The sequence below is a fragment of the Halichoeres trimaculatus genome, unplaced genomic scaffold, assembly GCF_033239565.1.
Source record: "Halichoeres trimaculatus isolate MK-OKI-2021-1 unplaced genomic scaffold, fHalTri1.1 fHalTri1_scaffold_18, whole genome shotgun sequence".
NCBI classification, from domain to species: Eukaryota; Metazoa; Chordata; class Actinopteri; order Labriformes; family Labridae; genus Halichoeres; species Halichoeres trimaculatus.
The window spans coordinates 10448018-10469826 of record NW_027437196.1 but is presented as its reverse complement, the minus strand read 5'-3'; the positions used below and the strand labels follow the sequence as shown (position 1 = coordinate 10469826).

Here is a 21809-nt window from a genome sequence, read left to right as displayed (position 1 = left end):
ACACACACACACAAACACAACATCTTAGAAGGAAACAATTATAACTCTCTTTTGTCGTTTTCATTTCATCTTTTTTAGGACTGACCCTCATGACAGCAAACTTTCTTTTCCTGAATCAAATCAGATAAAATGCTACAATATGAGTTTTTAAAGCTTTCCTGTTCTCTGCACCAGAGGAACACAAACAGCAGAGAAGACAGTAAATAAAAGCCGACAAAGGCCTGTCAGGATGAAAACAAAGCTTCCTCCCTACAGCTCTGCTTGAGGCAGAACAGAGAGGAAGGGAACAGAAGATAAGACGTAAATAAGCTGGGTTATGAATGTTCACACTGTTAAACTTCAGAAGCAGGGACACAAAATGATGCCTGAAATGAGCAAAGATTTAAATTCTTTCCTGGAGGTCAGCGAGGTTAATACCATCATAAAATAAACTAAAAAGCACTTTAACTTGCAATTCAAGTCGATGGAAGTTGTGCAGTCTCTTTCCCTCCCCACTTGTCTGTAGGTCAGTTGTATTTAAGCCTCAGTGTGTAAGTGTGTTTACGTTTGTGTGTCAAAGAGGTGAAACCTCCCACATGGTGTCCGGCCTAATGCGAAACATCTGCTTCAGACTCAAACATCAAACAGCGTCCGTCGCTGGGCCGTGCAGAAAATCAAGCGTCTCTCCCTCTGAGTTTCACCGCCTCCTTTCTCATTCTTTTTTTCTTTTTCCTCTGTTGTGTTCCAGTGGCAGAATCAATTTTATGCGCACAAACTATCAGCTGAAGAGATCATAAAATAATTTCACAGCACATTTATATCTCGCTGGTGAAAATTGCTGGAAGTATACTTTGATGAAACGATGATGGAGGAGAGCAGGAGAGACTTTAATGCTGTTTAATCCTCATTATGATCAAATAATCTTTTTTCAAGGTTCAGTTTGATTTTCTGGGCTTCTCTTTCGGCTGTAATTTCTCAGTCAGGGAGTTTAGCTCCATGAGTAATGATGAAGCAACCTGGATTTTGGGAGCTACCAATCACTGTGGGTGTATTTTGACACTAATGGCATTTTTGTTCTTGCTTCTGCAAAGACAAAGAGTTGATAGAAAAGTTCAGTTTACTTTAAAGCTCCTGTGAGGGGGTATTAGTAAGTTCTGAAACTGACTGAAATTAATACTTGTGTCTCATTTTGACCCCAAAAAAAGAAAACAAGACCATCAGAAAATAGAAGAATGATCAGATTTACGTTGAAGTTTTCAGTTTGTGTAACAAAGGCTGTGGGGTAGGTGTCAGATTACTTATCTTCAACCTGGCAAAACAGACTTCTTTTTTATATTTTACATAACAAGACACACAATAAGTGAAGTGTTTGAATGCAAGATGAGATTCCTCACAGGAGCTTTTAACACAATTTCAATAATATTCGCTAAACTGAGATTGACTCTAATGAAAAGCCGACTTTAAATTGTGTTTATCAGGTGAAAAAAGTTTTTTATAAAGTTGCACCAACTTTCAAAATATTGAAGTAAGAAGTGTGTTTTGAAGCCCTGCTCTGCACAAAGTAACCGTGATGTAAGTTCAGATGTTTTGTACAAAGCCAGTCATTGCTGAAATTACTTTTCCAGGTGTTAAGACTTAAGAGCCGTAAAAGAAACTTTCCATTCCAGTTCCTCCAATACTGCAGTAATGAAACTTTAACTCGTTTCCCATCTTTTTCTCCCTACTTGCTTGTAATTTTAACACCTGATGCAGAGACGGAAGTGTTCTCAGTTATTGGCGTTACAGAGGTGAATCACTTTTTATGTTTCTCAAAAGCAGCTTGGATGACAATGTGAGACAGTCATTTGTTCCTGCATGTCTCACTGGTTGTCAGCAGATGTTACAGAATAGTTTGTCTGTTATCTTTGTACCAAAAGAAACATTATGCAACTTATCTATCTAAAAGGAGAAACGTGATATGAAAAATATATTGAGAATGACACCTCTTTAGTGTACACTGTTTCCTAAAAGCCTGTTTTTACACTATGTGGAGCAGTAAAAAGGTTAGATCTCCTTAAGTTTGAATGCTTCATTTATCAAGCACTGAAAACAAACTTTCTCAGAAAGAACCTCATGTCATGCCTAACTGATGAGGCACAAAGAAAGAGTAGTAGGAGGTTTAGGACAGTTTTTTAGTCTTTGGTGAGACTATAGGAGTGCCAAGTTGCAAGAAAATGTGAATTCTTGCACACCGGCAAAGAATTAAAAAAGCTTTAACTTTTAAGGCTAGATCAAGCCATTTTCCCAGTCTTTTTGGATACTCCTGCCAACCTTGGCCTCATGCTTTACGCAGTAGTACAGATTTGATGTTTATAATTTAGCTCCAAGAAAAGCAGCATCATGCATTATATGAAACGTTTATAACCAGAGTCTTCAGAGTCTTCAAAACTTAAAAAATGGCTTTTTGAGATGTTGGGTTGCAGTAAGGAAAGTGACAACAAAAAGACTGGATGAGGAGAAGGTAAGACTGAGATATGCAGAGAAAAACAAGCAGCCCCCTGTTAATTTTTTGAATCTATTTTTTTATGTAGGAATATTGTTGTTAGTGTCTAAAAGTTAGCAAATTAAAGCTAGTATAGCTTAGTTAGCAAAATACTTCTGCTAATGTAGCCAGTGTAGCAACATGCTGTAGCTCATGTAGCTAGAGAACCCAAGTTAGAAAAACAGTCTGGCTTGTGTGTAGCTAATGAAGTCCAAGAAGCAAAATGCTTTGGTTAGCAAACAGCTGGTAATCCTTAATGAGCTAAGTACTCTACTTCTTAAAGATTTTGTGACTAAATGACAAAAATGCACCAGCTAGTGTAGCTAATATAGCTTTGTTTGCAAAGTGCTGCAGACAGTGTAGTTTAGTTGGCAAAACAGTGTAGCTAGTGTAGCGAGTGCAACTGAGTTAGCAAATTACTCTGGCTAGTTTTTAGCTAATAAATCTTAAGAAGCAAAATACTCTAGTTAATGTATAGCTAGAGTTTCTTAATTAGCTAATTACATAAGAAAAATGTGCTAGCTAGTGTTGCTAGTGTACCTTACTTTGCGTTATGTTCCAGCAAGGGTCAAGATACAACCTTGGTGAGTGAAATGCTCCACCAAGTGTAGTTAGTGTGGTTTAGTTAGCAAAATGCCCTAGCTATTTTAGCCAGTGTACCTTAGTTAGCTATTTGGCTAGTATGTTGCTACAGCTTCTAAGTTAGTCACATTTCCTAGCTATTTTAGCCAGTGTATCTTAGTTAGCTATCTGGCTAGTATGTTGCTACAGCTGCTTAGTAACGTTTCCTAGCTGTTTTAGCCAGTGTACCTTAGATAGCTATCTGGCTAGTATGTTGCTACAGCTGCGTGCTTATTTAGTAAAATGCTCTCACTAGAGTAGTTTTGTAAGCATAACTAGCACGTGTATAACTTTGCAAGGACTTCTTTTTTTATTCATTATTTGCTTTTTCTCGTCCCAACTGTAGATGTCACCTACTCGGGGCACAGTCAATGAACTCCAGGTCATCCAGGGCAGCTCCTCCACTAAGGTCCATCGTGCGAATTCCCTCAAATACCACCTGGAAGTTCCTCAGCTTCCTCAGAGGGATCTCTGCTCGGTTCCACTTGTTCCCCTGATTTCCTGTCTTGTTCCACACCTCCCACAGATCGTTCTCCGTCTGTGGAGAAGAGCAGCATTAAGAGAGCATGTGTCAGCATTTCTGGTCATAAAATCACAAAAAAGCCTGAGAGTGAATCCAACGCTCCAGCTGTGATAACTATATGAGTCAAGCTCTGAGTAAGTAAAAGGTGATGAAGTAAAAATGAGCTGAAATTAACTCTTGGACAGACCGATGCTGCAGAGAAGCAGCCATCAAAGAGGAGTCATTAAAGTCTCATTAGCATAATATTGTCGTAATGGGTTCCCCTGTGCTCAGATCTACAGTCCAAAATGGAACCGTGCTTTCGTGAGCTATGCTAATGGTTTTCTCTCATGCCACATGTGGAACATATTAACAGACAGACAGCTCTATGTGTATTCCTCCGTGAGTCAACGCTGTCTTTTCCCATGGCACCACACGGGCACTAAATCAAGACTTATACAGCTTTCAGACAACAAATGGGTCTTTAAAATGTGATTTTATGAGCAAACATCCCATTGCTGGGTTTTTATGTTGTGTCAAGAGCATGGATGAGACATTCACTGGGGTCATATCATATTATATAAAAGATACACTGCTTTGACTCACAAATGTGAGGGAATAGTGTCGAACTATTGGTGACACTTAGGAAATGATAACTGCTTTTGCTTTCTACGCTCTTAAGTTTCCAATTTAAAAATAACACAGAGGTTTTAAACATTTTAAAAAAGGAACATGTAAACCAAATAAACTAATGGACTTTGATTTGTGGTCAGAACAGCATAATTAAACAACACAGACAATTTCCTTTCATTAAAGGATAAAAGGAAATAGAGGATGAGCTGTTGGCTATCTACTGAAGTATAAATTAGAGCAATAAACTAAACAAAAAGCCTTAAAGTTAAAGCTGCCAGCGTATTTTTCTTGACCTCAACAATGTCATATCATACAACACCAAACAATAAATTTACATATAGGTGGTGCGATGTACAAATGAGGATAGTGTCAATTTTGACTTTAGATTCTATCTTTAGATTTTGATAAACCATTTTCAACCCTATTCTCAATGTAAGCAAGAGCAAGCATGATGTCACATGCATCTTTCAGATATGTTAGCCAACACCCCACACCAGCATTCAGCCACATCTAGCTAACCCTTAAGTCTGGCTTATATTTACCTCTGCCAATGAGGTTATGTTTGCGTGAGTTTGTTTCTCTGTCTGTGAAAAACTCTAAAAGTAACTAATGGATCTTGATGAAATTTTCAGGAAATCTTCAAAATAGGATAAGGAAAAAGTGATAAAATTTTGGAGGTGATCTGGATCACCGTCTGGATCCAGGACTATTTTAAAGGATTCTTTATCATTGTGAGATAGGGCCGTTTTCACCATATGTGTTTATAGCTCCAGGATAAATGGTCAGATTGCTTTGTAAAACAATACAAAACAAGGTCACCATAATTTATGACAGATGTAAAAGTATGATCCAGATCCTGACAATAATCTGGATACTAAGATCCAGAATATGAAATATGTACTGGGTCATCATAACTTTCAACACTGTCAGGTAACAAATTATCGTACAAACCTGTGACTAACACCAAATTGTAGCAGACAGTCTGCTGAAAGGGAGTATAACATTAAAGTAGGACTCCCTCAGCCAGGCACAGTTCAGGGGCTGCAAATTACATGTTGCTTTTTTTTTTCTGAATGTCTTTCTTTGGTGGGCTTTGGTGACTGGAGGGTATAATACAACTTCATTGTAAGCCAGAGTCAGTGCCAGAGTTCAGGTAAGTGGGTGCTGTTGAAACCTCAACGCGCCACAAGCAGCCACATAAGAGATGCAACAATGGAGCTAAAATTGGCGTTTTCAGGATGGAAGTGAAAACACTACTTAAATGTCATTGACGTAAAAGAACAAATATGAGAAGTGTACATTATGTCCCAAAACAAAACTTGCTCGAAAATCAGAATTCTTTTTTGTATTTAAAGTTTTTTCAAAAAGTAACCCAATAATTGTCTTCCCTGGTAACTAATTACATTTATGACAAAGTAAGTCTGCCACTAATTCAATTACCTTTAGGGAAAGTAATGAGTAATTATAACTGATTACTTTTTTTAAAGTAATTTGCCCAACACTGATGACAAACAGCAACATCTACTAGCTTTTTTTTAAACATCATACACTTTAAAGGTCCCATATTATACAAAAATCAATTTATCAAGTCTTTAAGTGAAATTTGTGGGTCTTTGGCTTTCCTCCCAGCCCACAAAATGTGATATCTAATGACAAAACTTTTTCTTAGTAGTGCTTGTGAATGTAAAATCCTGACCTAAATTGAGCTGTTTGGAATTTCCGGGATTTGCCGATGTCAGCGATTCCCTTTTTTGACCAATCAGGAGCAAGTCTGACCTGATTGGTCCACCGAAACAGATACTCTTCCCCACCCACTCCCCTCCCCTATGGTTTACAAGATTTGTTGTTTTCTAAGCGAGGCGGTATCAGCAGTGGCTCATTTACATATGAAGGTCACGCCCACTAAATCAGAGCGTTCTGAACAGAGGGGCTATGAGAGCCTGGAAACAATGCTGCTGTGCTTGATTTATTAGCTTTTTAGACCAAAACATGTTACTACCATTTCATGAAGACATTAATGATCCATATTAAGCTGCAGAAAAGGAGCAGAATATGGGACCTTTAACTGCAGTTAGGAATAAGCCAAAAGTGCACCATATTTGACTGTTATTCAAAAATGCTGCAAAATAACATTAAAAAAGTAAAATTCCAACTCATAAAGAAATGTTGGCAAGCACTTGTTTGATTGCTAAACAGCAAAGTTAAAAGGCTGAGTTATAAATTTCTATGTTTGAAAAACAAAAAAGTGCAGCATTTGAGCATCGGTCCAAAGTGCAATTTCAGAGTAAATAAATAACAAATTGTGTCTTTCATCAAAATTAAATTCCTTTTTCTATTATTTTTTTGAGGAATTCGCAACTTTAATCTTGTTTTCTCGTTTATGGATGGAAAGAATTTAAGAATTACTCTAGCTTCAGGTCAGTAAGGTGAGGCCCTGCCGGGTTAAACCACTCAATGTTTTATACTAGAATCTAAAGATTTAACTACCCATTCTGCCGAAGATCATAAGTGTAATATTAAGACTGCAGTAATTTGTAACGACTTCCTCGTCCTCTGGTCTCTTTAAAGGTGACTGCAGGTCTTTATCATCACATATTTAATTCAGGCCGTTTACACAGAGAGAATCAGAAGTGTCAAACTTTTCTGACTGCTGCTGAACAAAGCACACAGTGTATAAGCGCCAATGATATATGATATAAACTCACTGTATATGAAGTTAGGAGATACGGCTGGAGGCTGCAGTAAAAGAGACCTGGTCTAATGTACTCAAAAGCAGAGGACGAGCAATGTCACAGTCTACTTCGCAGTTTGAAAGCCTATTAAAATGCACCCTTGGGTGAGGCATGCATAGGCTGTCTCCTCTGCTATATGCCGGCGGAGCTCCGGCTTGAAATAATCTTGTTACGGCGAGAGTTGAGCACAGATTAATAGTCAGCGTTACAACAGGACTCATCCAGATTTATGTCATGGAGTTAAAGCTCAATCTATAAAAGCTGCCTTCAAGAATATCGTGAGTGTACGATCCTGGCATCCGTTGCTTACGTTTGACGCCTTGGTGGCGGATCAGTCGAGGCACTTATTCAATCCATTCAAAGGCTCATTTCCTGAGCTCTCAGTCAAGGCAATACAACCGCAGTCATTTTGAAGAGTGAGCATTTGCATGACTGCATTTTATTATCCTCCTGGTGGCCGTCGAGAGGCTGACAAAAAGAAAGACAGATGTAATCACGGCGAAACAGGTTTTCTTTTTTATTAAAATTTTGAAAATCCACACGTCTTAATATTCTAAACGTCCCACTAAGCTAAAATCCAATTTCTATTCATGGATTTCTTTCTCTTTTATGTAACTGCTGGCAGCTGTTTCCCTGTAAACCCACCTCCAATTCAGACTGAAAACACTTTTTTCAGCTGTAAACACTAAAAGGTTATTAGCTTCCTCTGCCAATGACCAAGCAGCTTTACAAACCGAGACCATGATTAAAGCTTGAGCTTGTTTCAACATCATTTCTTTGGCTGACGGGCAGGCGTTAGGCTCACCATAATGGGACCCCATGCAAACCCACTAAACCATGAACAAATGGATAAATGGGTAAATAGTAGGTTGTGGGGCTTAATTTGAAGTATTTTCTGAGTAACCAGGAAGTGCAGATTTTAGGAGATTTATCAACAAGTGAAGCTTTAAGACAGCTTGTGCTAAAAAAAAAAAAAGAAGATTACAGCATTGAAGTTATAAATAAAAAGGACTTTTGAGCTCCTTGTAGACTTCAGGGAGGGAACACTTGCCAGGTGAACCCTGCACACTCACTACCCCACTCTGTGTCAAACCTCATTACCATAACTGCCTTTGTTCTTCAATCAACCTCCACAGATGGTTCACACACACTCCAGTGTTCAGGAAGTGTGCCCTGTCTGAGAGTGTTTTCATGTTTGTATTTATGTCGAGCCTTTGACACGAGACAACATCAAGGCTATAAAAATGGTTTAAATTATGGCACAAAGCAATAAAGTGTAAGTGCTAATGTCTTTGAAGCTCCGAGGTCATACATACATTTAACTCAAAGAGGCCAGAGGGACTTTCAGACGAACAGAGATATTGATTCACTTTCTCCGTTCATCCTTACTCACATATTCACACACACACACACACACACACCATCAAACCCAATCTGGTGACCCCTGACATCACCAACCTCTGTGTCACTTCTTCATTTTAATTCCAGCTCTAACCTTCCTCAAAGGCCACATTTTACATTTTCCACATGGGAACATGGAGGACATGTAAAACAGTTCCCATGAATTCATCATGTCCTGTCTCTCACACAGACACATAATCAATCACAGCCAGTGGGTCTGGCTGAGGAGCTGGAGCATTTCAGTGATTTAAATGTGCACCAGCCGGTTTCTTCCAGCCTAATCACTTTAATCAGGGTGATTAAACATTTGCATATTCAATAAACACAAAGGAACCAATGGAAAAACCACATGTCTGAAAGTTTTTGAGGTAATTTCAAGCTAAATTTCTGGGAAAATTCTCCCAAAATGTCAGGAAAAAAATCAAAATCCAAAAAGCATCTGTATAAATTCATTTCAGAGTTTTGGGAAAATTCATGAAATCCCAAGGACATATCTGAAAATTTACTGCCAAAAATATCAAATGCCTCTGCTGCTTAGTCACATGACCAGCTGCACAGAGCTCCTTACCCATGTGTGACATCATCACCAACTGCTGCAGGAGGAGTGCAATTGACAGAGTTTATATGAAACAACACCTCATAGAGGCCACAATTTAGACCAAATCTCTGTAAATATCTGGTATCTTTGTAGAAAATTCTGTCAGCAATCCATCCATCCCATTTTTAAAGCTGTAAAACTTTTACATTTTTGGTCCAGAGGCCGAAATGCGGCAGCTTGCATGAAGCTGGAGTTTTCCATCCCGTTGATTCTAGCTGAGTGGGCTTTTTTGGGTTTACAGACTTTGAGGTCTCGTCATTCGAAAACCGGGTCTGAAATAACAACTTTCTTTGGAACTTTTGTAGAGCAGGGTGTAATCTGTCATGTCAGTGAATTTCAAGCTAAAAGCAACTGTGGGTTTGGAGGAGATAATTTTTGTAGAAAGGGTAAAAATATGGCGAAGTTTCATTTTAAAAGGCAAATTGCTGGCTTCCTGTTTGAGATAGGTTGGGGTGTCAGCATAGGATTATTGAGTCTCAATGAGACATATTGAAGTTGGTTTGATTTCTGTCACTCTCTGACATTCCCAGTGACCGCTGGAGCCATTTTAGTGTCCCCAGGTGGCGCTAGAGAGCAAATTATGGGATGTTGTAGGTCAAGTTTGGTATTATATCAACATTTTTGGTGAGTTTTTGTGGGGGTCCAATTAGAGCTCAAAGACCCTGTGGAATAATAAGACAGAAATGGATGGAATGAAATAGGAAAAAAAAAAAGCTCTCAGGAAAAAAAAAAAAAAAAAATCTTTCAAAAAGTCAAGAAACTTGTGTAAATGTCATGTAAAATTTCAAACCATGTTTTTACTACCATGAAACCCTTACTTTTCAGGGAATTTTCCCCTTTTCCAAATACTTCATAAACATCACCTGCCTTAGGACAACAGATGAAATTTAGCTATTGTGCTAATTCTGGCATATTTACAATGACGTGTTTATCGAAAATTTTATTTGATGTGCACTGTCCTAATCAAATAAATGAATAAATGAATGAATGAATTAATTTTTTGGGAAGTGTTCACAACATTCTTGCCAGTTTTGGGTAAAATATCTAAATAGTTCTTTTTTATTTATTTATTTATTTTTTATTTATTTTTTTTTTAATAAGACTATTATGAAATTTCCTAAAAATTCCTTAAAGTTTCTTTGAACTTAAAACTCCGCAAATTTTACCAAATAAAGTTTCTGGTAACATTCTTCTTAATGTCTAAGAAATTAAATTTAGTCCTCCATCAGAGTTTTTAAAGCTTTAGGAGAGTACCAAAAATCCCCCAAAATAAATAAAATAAAATAAAATAAAATAAAATAAAATAAAATAAAATAAAATAAAATAAATTAAATTAAATTAAATTAAATTAAATTAAATTAAATTAAATTAAATTAAATTAAATTAAATCAAATTAAATTAAAGTAAATTAAAGTAAATTAAGAAAAAAATAACCAAGAAAATATCCTCTAAAGGAGGTGGTACGACTCTGTTCTGGGAGCTCCCCCCCCCTCCACATGACAAAACGAAATGCTAAGGCTTGAAGCAGGGAGAATACACCACCCTTCTCTTTCATGTGAAACCATGAAAAGCTAAGGCAGGGAGAGCAGCAGCAAGACACCAAAGTGTGGTTTAGGCAGGCTGCAGCAGTTTATATAGAATGCTGATTTTGCTTTCAGCAAACTAGATTTGTGTCTCTTTGGCTCGATTAATAGTTAACTGGTTTTGGTCTTTAAATGTATTTATGTGAAAGATTCCGCCTCCTTTATACAGCATCGTTAAGATTCAGGGGCTGATGCAGATTCAATGTACTGAATAAATAAGTTTTCTCTCCAATAAACAGTCACATCATGAGCTCTGTTACCCCTATGGCTCCGTCGCCACTGTGTGAGTCAGTGTCACTCTTTGCATCTTTTGTTATGTAAATTGTCGATGTTGGGACCTTTTTCTGCTCCTAATATGAAACATTTACATAAAATCTTGCTGACGCGTTTGCCTATTGCATTAAATGGTTCCAGGAGTTCACAGAGGGACACTAACATTCCTGCATTTGCTGTGCAATGTGAGTAAATGACAAAAATCTGCATCAGCAGACGCAATCAAACACCCAAAGAATGAAAACACTCCTGCAACGTGACCTTGAGTTCTACTTGACGAAGTGAAAAGACTTTGAGAGTGCACAGACGGCAGGACGAGGGCAGAGTAAATCACAGCAGAATTTAAATGGCAGGACGCTGCAGCAGAAATCTTAATCCCTCAAAGTCAAGCATGAATACACAAACTAGATGGCTGGGTGCCTAACAAGCAAGGAGACTTGAGATCTGGCAGGGCTGGTGAGGGCCCAGATGGTGAGGTGAGGATGATCTGGGACCGAGGGGTTGACCGCAACGCCTGTCACTCACCTCCACGGCAGATGGATTCATAGCAGATCAAATAAACTACCTGAGATTCTTAGCATCACCTCTCTTTCTTCAAAAAAGCTCCCCTGCAGCTCTGAGAGACTTGTTTTGTCAGCTTGCTTCATCAATTCTTATCATGGTTGCGTGTTTCCAACCGTATCCGAATCCAAACACAATCTTGTGCATGGCTTACCTTGATCAGCAGGCGGATCGTTCCTGAGGCCTTGTGGGAAATGTAGTACCAGAAGGAGAGTTTGCAGATGGCGCTCGACTCTTTCCAAACAGAGCTCCTTATGTGAGCTTTATCTCCTCTGAGTCCCACAGGCGTAGCTTCCAGATAGATGAAATGACCTGCAGAGAGAAAAGATGGAGGAGGGAGAGTTGATAACTATCTCTGTACGGGGAGATTTTTCAGTTGGTGACAAATTACAGCAGGGTTAGAGCAGTATGGCTGGGGAGTGAGGGCTCAGGGTCACAGCGTAATCTCTGACACATCTTTTTATATCTCACTGCCTTTTGACTCTCAGGGAAACACTCTGGGAGACTCTCAGCTGAGTCAAGCTCATAACAGGGGTGGGACAGTTCTTTCTCCAAGTATGGAGCAACGATCTCTATTTTACCATAAACAATCACCATCCCATGAAAGATTTACTGTTACAACCTTCAGAACTGAACACTGGGCTGAGCTGATGTAAAAACAGCAAAAATGTACTGGAAAATTTCCCTTGAACCAGCAGGTGTGATGTGCTGCCTTTACATCATATGTCTGGTGCAAACCAGAAAGAGTGGATGAGGAACAGGATGAAAATACAAAGGCTAATAAAAATGGAGGATCATCTGTGGTCATCTGTACATCAACAGCTTATATGTTGCATTGATAAAAAAGCATTGATCTCTGATGTTCCATCCATCTCCAGCCATACGCAGAGAAAGCCATCAGACAGAGGATGATGATGATGATGTTGTGACATCATGCAGCCAATCAGCTGTCTGCTCTTCTTCTCAGTTGATGAAGTAGAAAAGAGGATGAGGAAGTTATAACTGAAGAATGGGCCAGAAGATGAAGAAAAGCTCCTTGACTTTGAGGCCAAAATTCAGAGAAAAGGTCAGAATTCTCAGATTTTCCATTTTTTAATTAGTTTTGTGAGGTCGAAATCAGATTTCTAAGACTTTGGGATGGGTCCTGAATTTACTACTTTTAAAGGTACCGACCGAATTCTGTCAAAAGTACCAGGTACCAATTCATGTAAAATCAAAAGGTACCATGTTTAGGTACCTAAACATACCCTTGTGACTGTGAAGGAGAGGAAGAGTAGGCGATTTTCCATGCTGGACATGAACACAGCATTGCAAGGTTATATATTGAAGAATAAATTTGTTAAATTGAAAAAAAAAGTTTTTATTATAAAACAAATTGATATTTTTTACAACATAAACACAAAAAAGTACTGAAAATTGGTACAGTTGAGTACCGACACCAATTGCCAGGAACCGGGCATCGGTACTATAGCGTTTCAAATATGAAAGGTACCCATCCCTACTAAGATTAATGTCTGTATTTAAAAAAATCAAAGCCTGAGATTAAAGTCAGAGAAAAAGTCAGATTTTTGCAAGTAAAGTTTGTATTGTGAGGAGAAGTTAAATTTATGAGATAAAAGTAAGAACTTAAAGAAAAAGTCAGATTTCTGAAAGTAAAGCTGGAATTTTGAGGGAAAACCCAATCTATGAGACTAAAGTTGGAAGTCTGAGAAAAAATCAGATTTTTGAGATTACAGTCAAAACTCTGAAGACAAGTCAAACTCGAGAAAAATAAGGTCAAAAAGAAGAAAAAGGCTGAATTCTGAGATCACATTTTGAGAAGGTATTGTGAAATTTGACAATTTCTCAGAATTCTGAAGAAAAAGTCAGATATTTGAGTTTAAAGTTTGCTTTCTGAAAAAAATGGTGATTTCAGAGATTAATGTATGAGTCCTTGGGAAGTTCTGAGAAATTTGATTTCCTCAGATTTCAGTAAAAAAAAAATCAGATCTCAGAATTGTAAGAAGATAGAAGTAAGAATTCTGAGAATTAGTCTTGTCAAATGTGAGATCAATACAGCATTCACACTGAAACCAAAGCTTTACTCAAAAACTCCTTTAATTTGACACAATGAACTGAAATCATGAGGTTCTTTTCTAATTCAACTTCTTAATTCCTTCTTCCTGCACTCACCTCAACTTAATCACATTTCACTTTCTCAGCCACACTCACTGATCCAGCTGATCATATTCCTCTGTTTCTCTCTTCCATTAAAAGCATTAATTCATCTGACTCGGCCCTTTAAACTGATTGGTTGATAATAAAGCTGTGATATAGAGTTTGTTTGGCTGCACTGTAAACACAAACACCATCTGCTCCTCAAACAAAGTAGCAGCTAAAGTAAACTAAGGTATTAAAGTGCACTTTATGTTACACAAAAACCCCATCCCTCATCAAATCCAGCAGAACAAACCTCAGAGTTTACAGCTGTACCTCTTAAAGCCTCCCTTCTTTGCCTGTAGGTTAATTATTCATGTGTGTCTATTTTACCATACATATTATATAATGAAATTGCAGCCCTGCATCAATCACCTTATGGCTCACCTGCTGTACATTCACTGGGCAGCGAGCGGCCCATTGATTCATAGAAGTGGGTGAAACATGAATAAAACATTGTGCAGAACTGCAGCCGCATTTTGAGTTTACCAGGTGGGAATTTTAAAGTCGGCCCAGTTTCATAAACTCTGATTATACAAAACCACCCACAAGCCCACAATGTACGTGCAGTTGCTCAATTATACAATGGTAATTCAGAGAGGAGGCGCAGAATCTTCTTTTAACAAGAAACTGGACTCAGAGTCCTACAACTTTTCAATGAGGTGTTAGAGGATGTACAGACTGTGATTGAAATGTAAACAAACCGTTCTCGTCCATCAGCGTGTGGTCATATGGAGGCCGTATGTTCCTGACAGATCCCGTTCCGAGCGCCCAATCCAAATTATCAGCCAGGGATCTCTGCCAGCCACAGCGTCCATTCTCGAAGCTGCAGGAGGTCCCACAATCCTTTTCATCAGTGCCATCGCCACAGTCGTCTGTGAAGTCACAGTTCTGCCCGGGAGTGAAACACCGGTCATTTTCACATCGCAGGAGGCCTGAAGGACAGAAGCCTGAAAAAATGACATGGATGAAATATAATTCAGAATCTTGGGGTTTGTTTCTAAACGACAAAGCCTGAGTGCTAAAACGAAAGGTTAACAGGAAGAGATTAATATTGTGGAAAACTATGTCTGCTTGACTTTAACCAGAGGAAAATCCTGTTTATGTGTTACATCTGTTTTTCTGATTAAATCTATGCACCCAATTGGAAAACAGCAGAACTGTGCCTTCAACAGCTGATGCTCCCCCTGCCAACCTCTTTGCAGCCCCACTCCACCCCAGCCCCTCCTTTTTACGCTGTCTGATTTCACCAGTGTCATTTAAAAAGTCAATGATGCCTACTCTGCTCTGTACCACTGGTTGTCTTTGCTGCTGCTCTCCCTGCCTTGGCTTTTCATATATACAGACAAAAGAGGGGGAAGGTGTGCTCTCCCTGCATTCGGCTTTGACATTCCACATAGGATCATGGAAGGGCAGGGGACTTCCAGAACAGTCATAATGCTGGTCTGGACTAGAATATTAATTATCATGCCTACTAAATACAGCCAGTTAGCGTAGCTTAGCATAATGACTTAACATCCCTGTTACAGCAAGTAGCATGTCTTTGGTTTTATTTGATTTTCCAGTTTTAATGCTAAGCTAGCTCAATTTACCACCAATTGGAGCCTAAAAATTGCAATACAAACACGAGAGCAACCTTTCTCCTCATCTTAGTTTTGACAAGAAAACAAAAAGGTCAGATTGTTCCTTTAAAAATTGGGTATTTCAATGAAGATTTGGAACCATGTGTCCTACAGCGCAGCATCAGTGAGATTTACTGGATTTATCATTAACAGGAGTTCAGTTTTAACACCAAAGGAAAGAAGTCAAGAGAAAGAGTGTGGAGACCATCTGCATCCAGCATCAGGGTCTCTTTAAGAAGCTTAAGAAGACAAAGGAGAATGCAGCTCTTAGCCTGAATCAGTGTATCATAGTGGTGCTGAAGTGGGGGCTGGAGTCTGCCTCTTTTGGTGCCAGGCATTCCAGTGGGGTCAGTGCCTGGCTATGGGGAGTGTTAGAGGGGGGAGATGGGGCGTGATGAAGAGGGGTGGTCCCTGTAAGTAAAGGAGTGAAAGGGGTATAAGTCCTTCTTAATCCTTTGTTCCTCTTCAGATGCACAGGACCAGAAGCAATGCGTCCCAACAAAGCCACAGAGGAAGCCAGGAAGCCATGGCTCCCGACTGTGAAGCCAGACTGTCTCACCTCCTGATGGGAGTGCAGGGGAGCTGAAGGTTGGATTGATTCTAGAGATACATCCATGTTTGAAGCTAAAAGTTACACCACCAGTTTCTTAAACTCTCTGCATCCACTTATCTTCATACCATTATATTTCACAGATTACTTCATAGTCTCCTAAAATGCTGTGAGCTGAATGACCTTAACACCAGGGACCCACTGTCCTCATACAGTATGTCAGCCACTCGATTAGTGGCACACCGCCCCCTGCTGTTAGAAGTTGCTACTACTTCAGAATTTAACCAAAACTATTTCTAAAACCAAAAGTAGCCACACAGGCTGCGAGTCGTGCAATGAGGACAATAAAGGTGTCAAAGCTCTTATGAGAGCAACTGCAATTAACAGTGAGGCCTTTATGCTCTTAGCCTATACTGCTCTGGCAGGGGGGACAGCCGATGTAAACTAGCCTTTTGGCTAACTCGGGTGCATTTACATTTTTTTTTTTTTTTAATGAAATGTTTATTAATGTGCAGTGTCCCTCCGAAACAAATAAAGGAAAAAGAAAGAATGCGAGCCACAAAAATAAATTAGGCTTTGTTTATATTTCTGCAGCAAATCCCACAGTGATTGATACAATTGGCTGTTGAAAGACGGTAAAAGGAAAAAAATGTATCAAGACATGCAACAATGTACATATAAAACTAAGGTATACATGTACAGGCGAAGAAAAGTAAGAGGGGTGAGTTACCACTTTGTCCATAGGGGGCACCAAAATCAATGAACATGGGATGTTCCCTACAGGAGCTTTAAAAGATTTTGTGAATAACATTTTTACTTTAGGGTGTATTCACACCTGGATTGTTTGGGGCAGTTGTTCTGAAACAGTGAGCAGCTCCACGAAACCCAGGTTCATTTGGGCATATGTGAACACAGCAATCGTATTCAGGACAAAACAAGCGGGTTGAGATTGCCAAAAATAGGTGGTCTCAGCTGGCTTACTGTAGCGTTTCCTTTGCAGTGAGAACACAAACCCCCCAGCAACCGGCACAACTGACTCATGACTGTGGCTCACATTGTAGTAATGCGAGCAGTAATGAGCTTGGTTGACAGCTGTACAGTCAAAACAGTAGAAGAAGAAGGAGTAGAAGAATCAACCACAGCAGCAGAAGAAGAGAAGGCTGGAAAACTGTGGAAAATAAGTCGTGGGCTCAAGTGGAGCAGTAAAGAAATAAAGTGCCTTGTCAAAGTGCCTTAACACAGTTGGGACTCTTAAAAATTACATATGTTGAACATACTCACTAGTACGTGAGGCAGATAAATGCTGTAATGGTAACTAGACATACACATTGTTAATGCTTCATAGCTGGTCCTCCCTGTGGAAAGCAGGCAAGGTCATGAATGATTGAATGAATGCAGATAAGAAAACTCCCCGTCCTCTCAATCTCATGTGACAATTGTTTACAACTTTGGACCACAAGAGACTTTTGCCTTGAGAACACAAACAAACCAAGTGACTACCGCTACAACTGTATCATTTTTTCCCCTGACTCGGAACAAAGCAAATAAGCCACAGGTGTAAATACATTGAACTATAAGATGATTATAAAACCAGGTTATATTTCATTTTTGTTATTGTTCTGTGGTTATTTTGGCTCATTCATGTCTCCATCAGTAGGTAAATGTATCCATGCTAGTGGATTACAATACAGACATGCTAAATAGTGTTTCCATGTAATCTCTTGCATAGTTTAATATTTTTTTAATGCCTCTGAGCCATAGACTGTAAAAAAAAATGGACGTCATCTTGCTCGGCTCGAAGTCACAAAAACTGCTCCCCCTGGTGGCTGGCTGCAGTGTAGGTAAAAAAATCTGGCTCTCCAGTCATTCCAGATGGGCTGTGATCAAACTTTAAAAAATGAATGTTTCTCAGATCTGATTGCTGTGGTGGTTTGAAGATATCATTTGGCTGCCTTGTATTAAAGTTCTCTTTTTCTGAAAAGTTTTGTTTTCATTAGCTATAAGAGGTTAAAAGCAAGGCTTTACATCACATTTAACGATGATTGACAGCTGCCGTTCTGATGTATTTTTTGGGGAGATTGTAAAATATGTCAAGAGGTAGAGTCAAGAAGTGTTTAGACTCTCGAAAGAAAAACAATTATTATTTTTTTGTCACCCAGAATCCCTCACAGTATTGACTGCGCAGACTGGCTGCACAACTGCTACCAATGGCTGCGCCTGTAACGGGGGTATTTTGGCTTCAAAACTGTACAATGGTAAATGGCAGAGCCACGCTGTCCACTTGATATACAGTCTATGATCTGAACTTATGCCCTATTCAGTCCTGCTTGTGTTACATCATATGGGAAGCTCAGGCTTTGGTATTCCACATTGGCATGTTGAAGGGTAGGGAGCTTTACAACTAAATGTAACTTCACACACATAACTTAATCTTTTGACGAGAGTGGCCCTGCCTGATGTTTTCTCTGTCATTGGCCACTTAGTATGTAAAACATATTCAATCTAATAAAACAGTTCCACCTTGACTTCTATGTTTACAATGCCTGTAATGTTTCTTTTTTATAATTTAGTAACCATGCCCAGTTATTGATGCTGTCACACCACGTCAATTCAATCAAACATTTTAATATGCAGCCTTACAGTGGTTATAAGGTGATGTAATGGAGTCCAGTTTAATCAGAGGTCTCAGTAGCATTATGCTTCCCTCATGTATATGTAAATGTGAATAAGCAGCTCTCAGTCTAATGAACAAACCACCTTAGACTCTGACCTCAATGAATTTACATGTTCTGAAAACTGCCACTGAAGTCTTCATACGATGCTCTGTTGATGAAGCTGGTACACCAGACTGCTGCACAGGTGTACATTATAGAGAGGCTATAGAGTGGAGGTTACTCTTGTGTAAATTTACTTTCTTGAAATATGAAACACTATTTGCAGAAAGAGCCCAGAGCAAAGTATTATAGAGAAGGAGGAGAGCTTCAAATGGATTCTGTCGTTCTAGTCCTAATTAATGATGTCCATGAAGTCGAGGCACATCTCCCTAATTCTCTCTGAGACACGCAATAAGTCTTCTCATCACTTTCATTATTTCACTTTTTATTATTTCTGCTGCTGGATGATGGAACCTGACAGTATCAACTATAAAAAAAAGAAATTTAATTAGATTTTAAAATGATTGCTGGATACTCTTTCATTTTCTCATCTACTTAGCATTGACTCACAGTAGCCCTTAAAAGTCAGAAGTTTACGTGTACTGCTCCTTATTGGCTGTAGAGGGATCCATGCTGCTGGCACATGCTGCTCCAGTGCTCCATCATTTAATGAGCTGGTGTTTCAGGAAAAGCCAGTGGAGGTAAAAGGACCTGAGGGGCTTCGGTGTGTAATTACACTTCCTGCTGTCTTTGGTCTCATCACTATTACAGTACATTCTCTGCGGCCTCATAAGCCGTCTCTACACTGGCTCGCTTAATGGAAAGATGAACTTCACTTCACTGTCAGGGCAGGGGTGTTGCTCCCTGTCCAAACCGTCAAGAAATACCCATAATCCTTTTGTCCCGCAGACCTACATTTCTCTCGCCACATTTACTCTGCTAGTACTGGGTGGGAAGATGTTCCTGTCATGTTCTGAAAAGGAAAGGAAGCTGTTCTCTGTGGTGATATTTTCTTTTCAGTTGGCTCAGCCAAGCCTGATACTCCACACTGTAATACTTCAATCAGCCTTTATTAATATGGCACCAATTCAGAGGAAGTGTCACCACAAGGCACCCCAGGTCTGGACCCTACACTGTTATATTATCTAAGACTCAACACTAGGGCTGTGTCCATAGACAAATTGATATTCCGAGGAACAGTTTTGTAAATTCTATTAGACCCAGATTTTTTTACTTTTTCTTTAGCTTTTTATCCAGTTATTTTTCTGTCAACATTGTTCCAAACAGTTGCATGAGCATATGACTCAGGTATAAATATGTTTCAAGTCTAAAAAAACACCATAAAAGTACACTCACCAGCCACTTTATTAGGCTCACCTGTCCAACTGCTCGTTAACACAAATTTGTGATCAGCCAATCACATGGCAACAACTCAATGCATTTAGGCACGTAGACATGGTCAAGACGATCTGCTGCAGTTCAAACCGAGCATCTGAATGGGGAAGAAAGGTGATTTAAGGGACTTTGAACACGGCATGGTTGTTGGTGCCAGACGGGCTGGTATGAGTATTTCAGAAACTGCTGATCTACTGGGATTTTAACCCACAACCATCTCTAGGGTTTACAGAGAATGGTCCCAAAAAGAGAAAATATCCAGTGAGCGGCAGTTCTGTAGGCCAAAAGGTCTTGTTGATGCCAGAGGTCAGAGGAGAATGGACAGACTGGTTGGAGCTGATAGAAAGGCAACAGTAACTCAAACCGAGGTCTGCAGAAGAGCATCTCTGAACACACAACACGTCCAACCTTGAGGCAGATGGGCTACAGCAGCAGAAGACCACACCTGGTGAAACTCCTGTCAGCTAAGAACAGGAAACTTCTGCTCCACATTCAGATGGTAGGGTCAGAATTTGGCGTCAACAACATGAAAGCATGGATCCATCCTGCCTTGTACCAACGGTTCAGGCTGCTGCTGGTGGTGTAATGGTGTGGGGGATATTTTCTTGGCTCACTTTGGGCCCCTTAGTACCAACTGAGCATGGTTTAAAGTCCACAGCCTACCTGAGTATTGTTGTTGACCATGTCCATCCCTTTATGAGCACAGTGTACCCATCTTCTGATGGCTACTTCCAGCAGGATAACGCTCCATGTCATAAAGCTGGAATCATCTCAGACTGGTTTCTTCAACATGACAATGAGTTCACTGTACTCAAATGGCCTCCACAGTCCCCAGATCTCAATCCAATAGAGCACCTTTGGGATGTGGTGGAACGGGAGATTCTCATCATGGATGTTCAGCCGACAAATCTGCAGCAACTGTGTGATGCTTTCATGTCAATATGAACCAAACTCTCTGAGGAATGTTTCCAGGACCTTGTTGAATCTATGACATGAAGGATTAAGACAGTTCTGAGGGCAAAAGGGGGTCCAACCCGGTAATAGCAAGGTGTACCTAATAAAGTTGCCAGTGAGTGTATATTTTGCACATGTGTTGAGTGTTGTCGAAAGAAAGATGCAAAAACATCTTTCTTCAAACTTTAAATGAAAGAAAAATCTGAATCTGTCTGTAAGGAGCTCAAAACAGTCTGTTCAACAAACATCATGAGACCTTCATGAGAACAGATCTTCAAAACATTAAGGACTTATAAAAATCAAGATTTTCTCGAGATCTTCATGAAATGTGTCACAACGGGGAAAGTTGGACACAATTGCGGACGCCAAGGGGCAAGGGGGGGGTTCTGAAAGTTACCCCAAAGGGATAACCACTAAGATCTAGAAGATCACAGGGAGGGGGAAAAAGGTGAAATAATAATGAGCGGAGTAAAACAGGCTCCTTAAACAGAGACAAGACTCAGGAAAATGAGAAACAAAACCACCACTGCCAAGCAGCTGAACAGAAACTCAAACAGGAGACCCTCCTTAAACAGAAAGCACTAAAGATGGCTCGAAAGGCCTAACACAAAGAGCTGGGTTAGAAACCAAGACCCAGAGACCACTGCCACAATGAAGACAACAGCTTAAACCCCAAAACAGGCACAGGGGGAGCGTAGGGTGTTTGATGAAACACAGTTCACAGGAAACACTGAAACTCTCTGAGAAAGACGAGCAACTGCTCACTACCTCTAAAGGTGAGACAATGAGCCAGTGCTAGAAGCTGGAGCCACTGCACCTATGAAAGCTTCCCCCAGCTGCTCCAAATCAGGAGCAATCAAGCACACACACACACACACACACCTGACCCTGCCCTGAGGTGATTGCCTCAGAGACTCAGAGAAGCCAAAACTGAGAATCCTTACAGAAATGAGGATCTTCACGAGATCTCCACAAGGTCAAGAACTTCACAACATCTTTACAAGACCCTCTGAAGTAATGAGGTCGTCACATAA

The 21809-nt window shown here is 39.7% G+C and overlaps 1 protein-coding gene across 2 annotated transcripts in view; it reads right to left on the bottom strand.

Annotated features, from left to right (window-relative positions):
- The window catches only part of malrd1 (MAM and LDL receptor class A domain containing 1), an 83072-nt gene that overhangs the window by 19835 nt on the left and 41428 nt on the right, over positions 1–21809 (bottom strand). For both annotated transcript variants that reach the window (XM_074693557.1, XM_074693558.1), the window contains exons 19-21: positions 14305–14550; positions 11559–11716; positions 3479–3659 (exon numbers count right to left, since the gene is read on the bottom strand). In XM_074693557.1, the coding sequence (XP_074549658.1) occupies positions 3479–3659; positions 11559–11716; positions 14305–14550 (585 nt within the window). The remainder of the gene's footprint in view (positions 1–3478; positions 3660–11558; positions 11717–14304; positions 14551–21809) is intronic.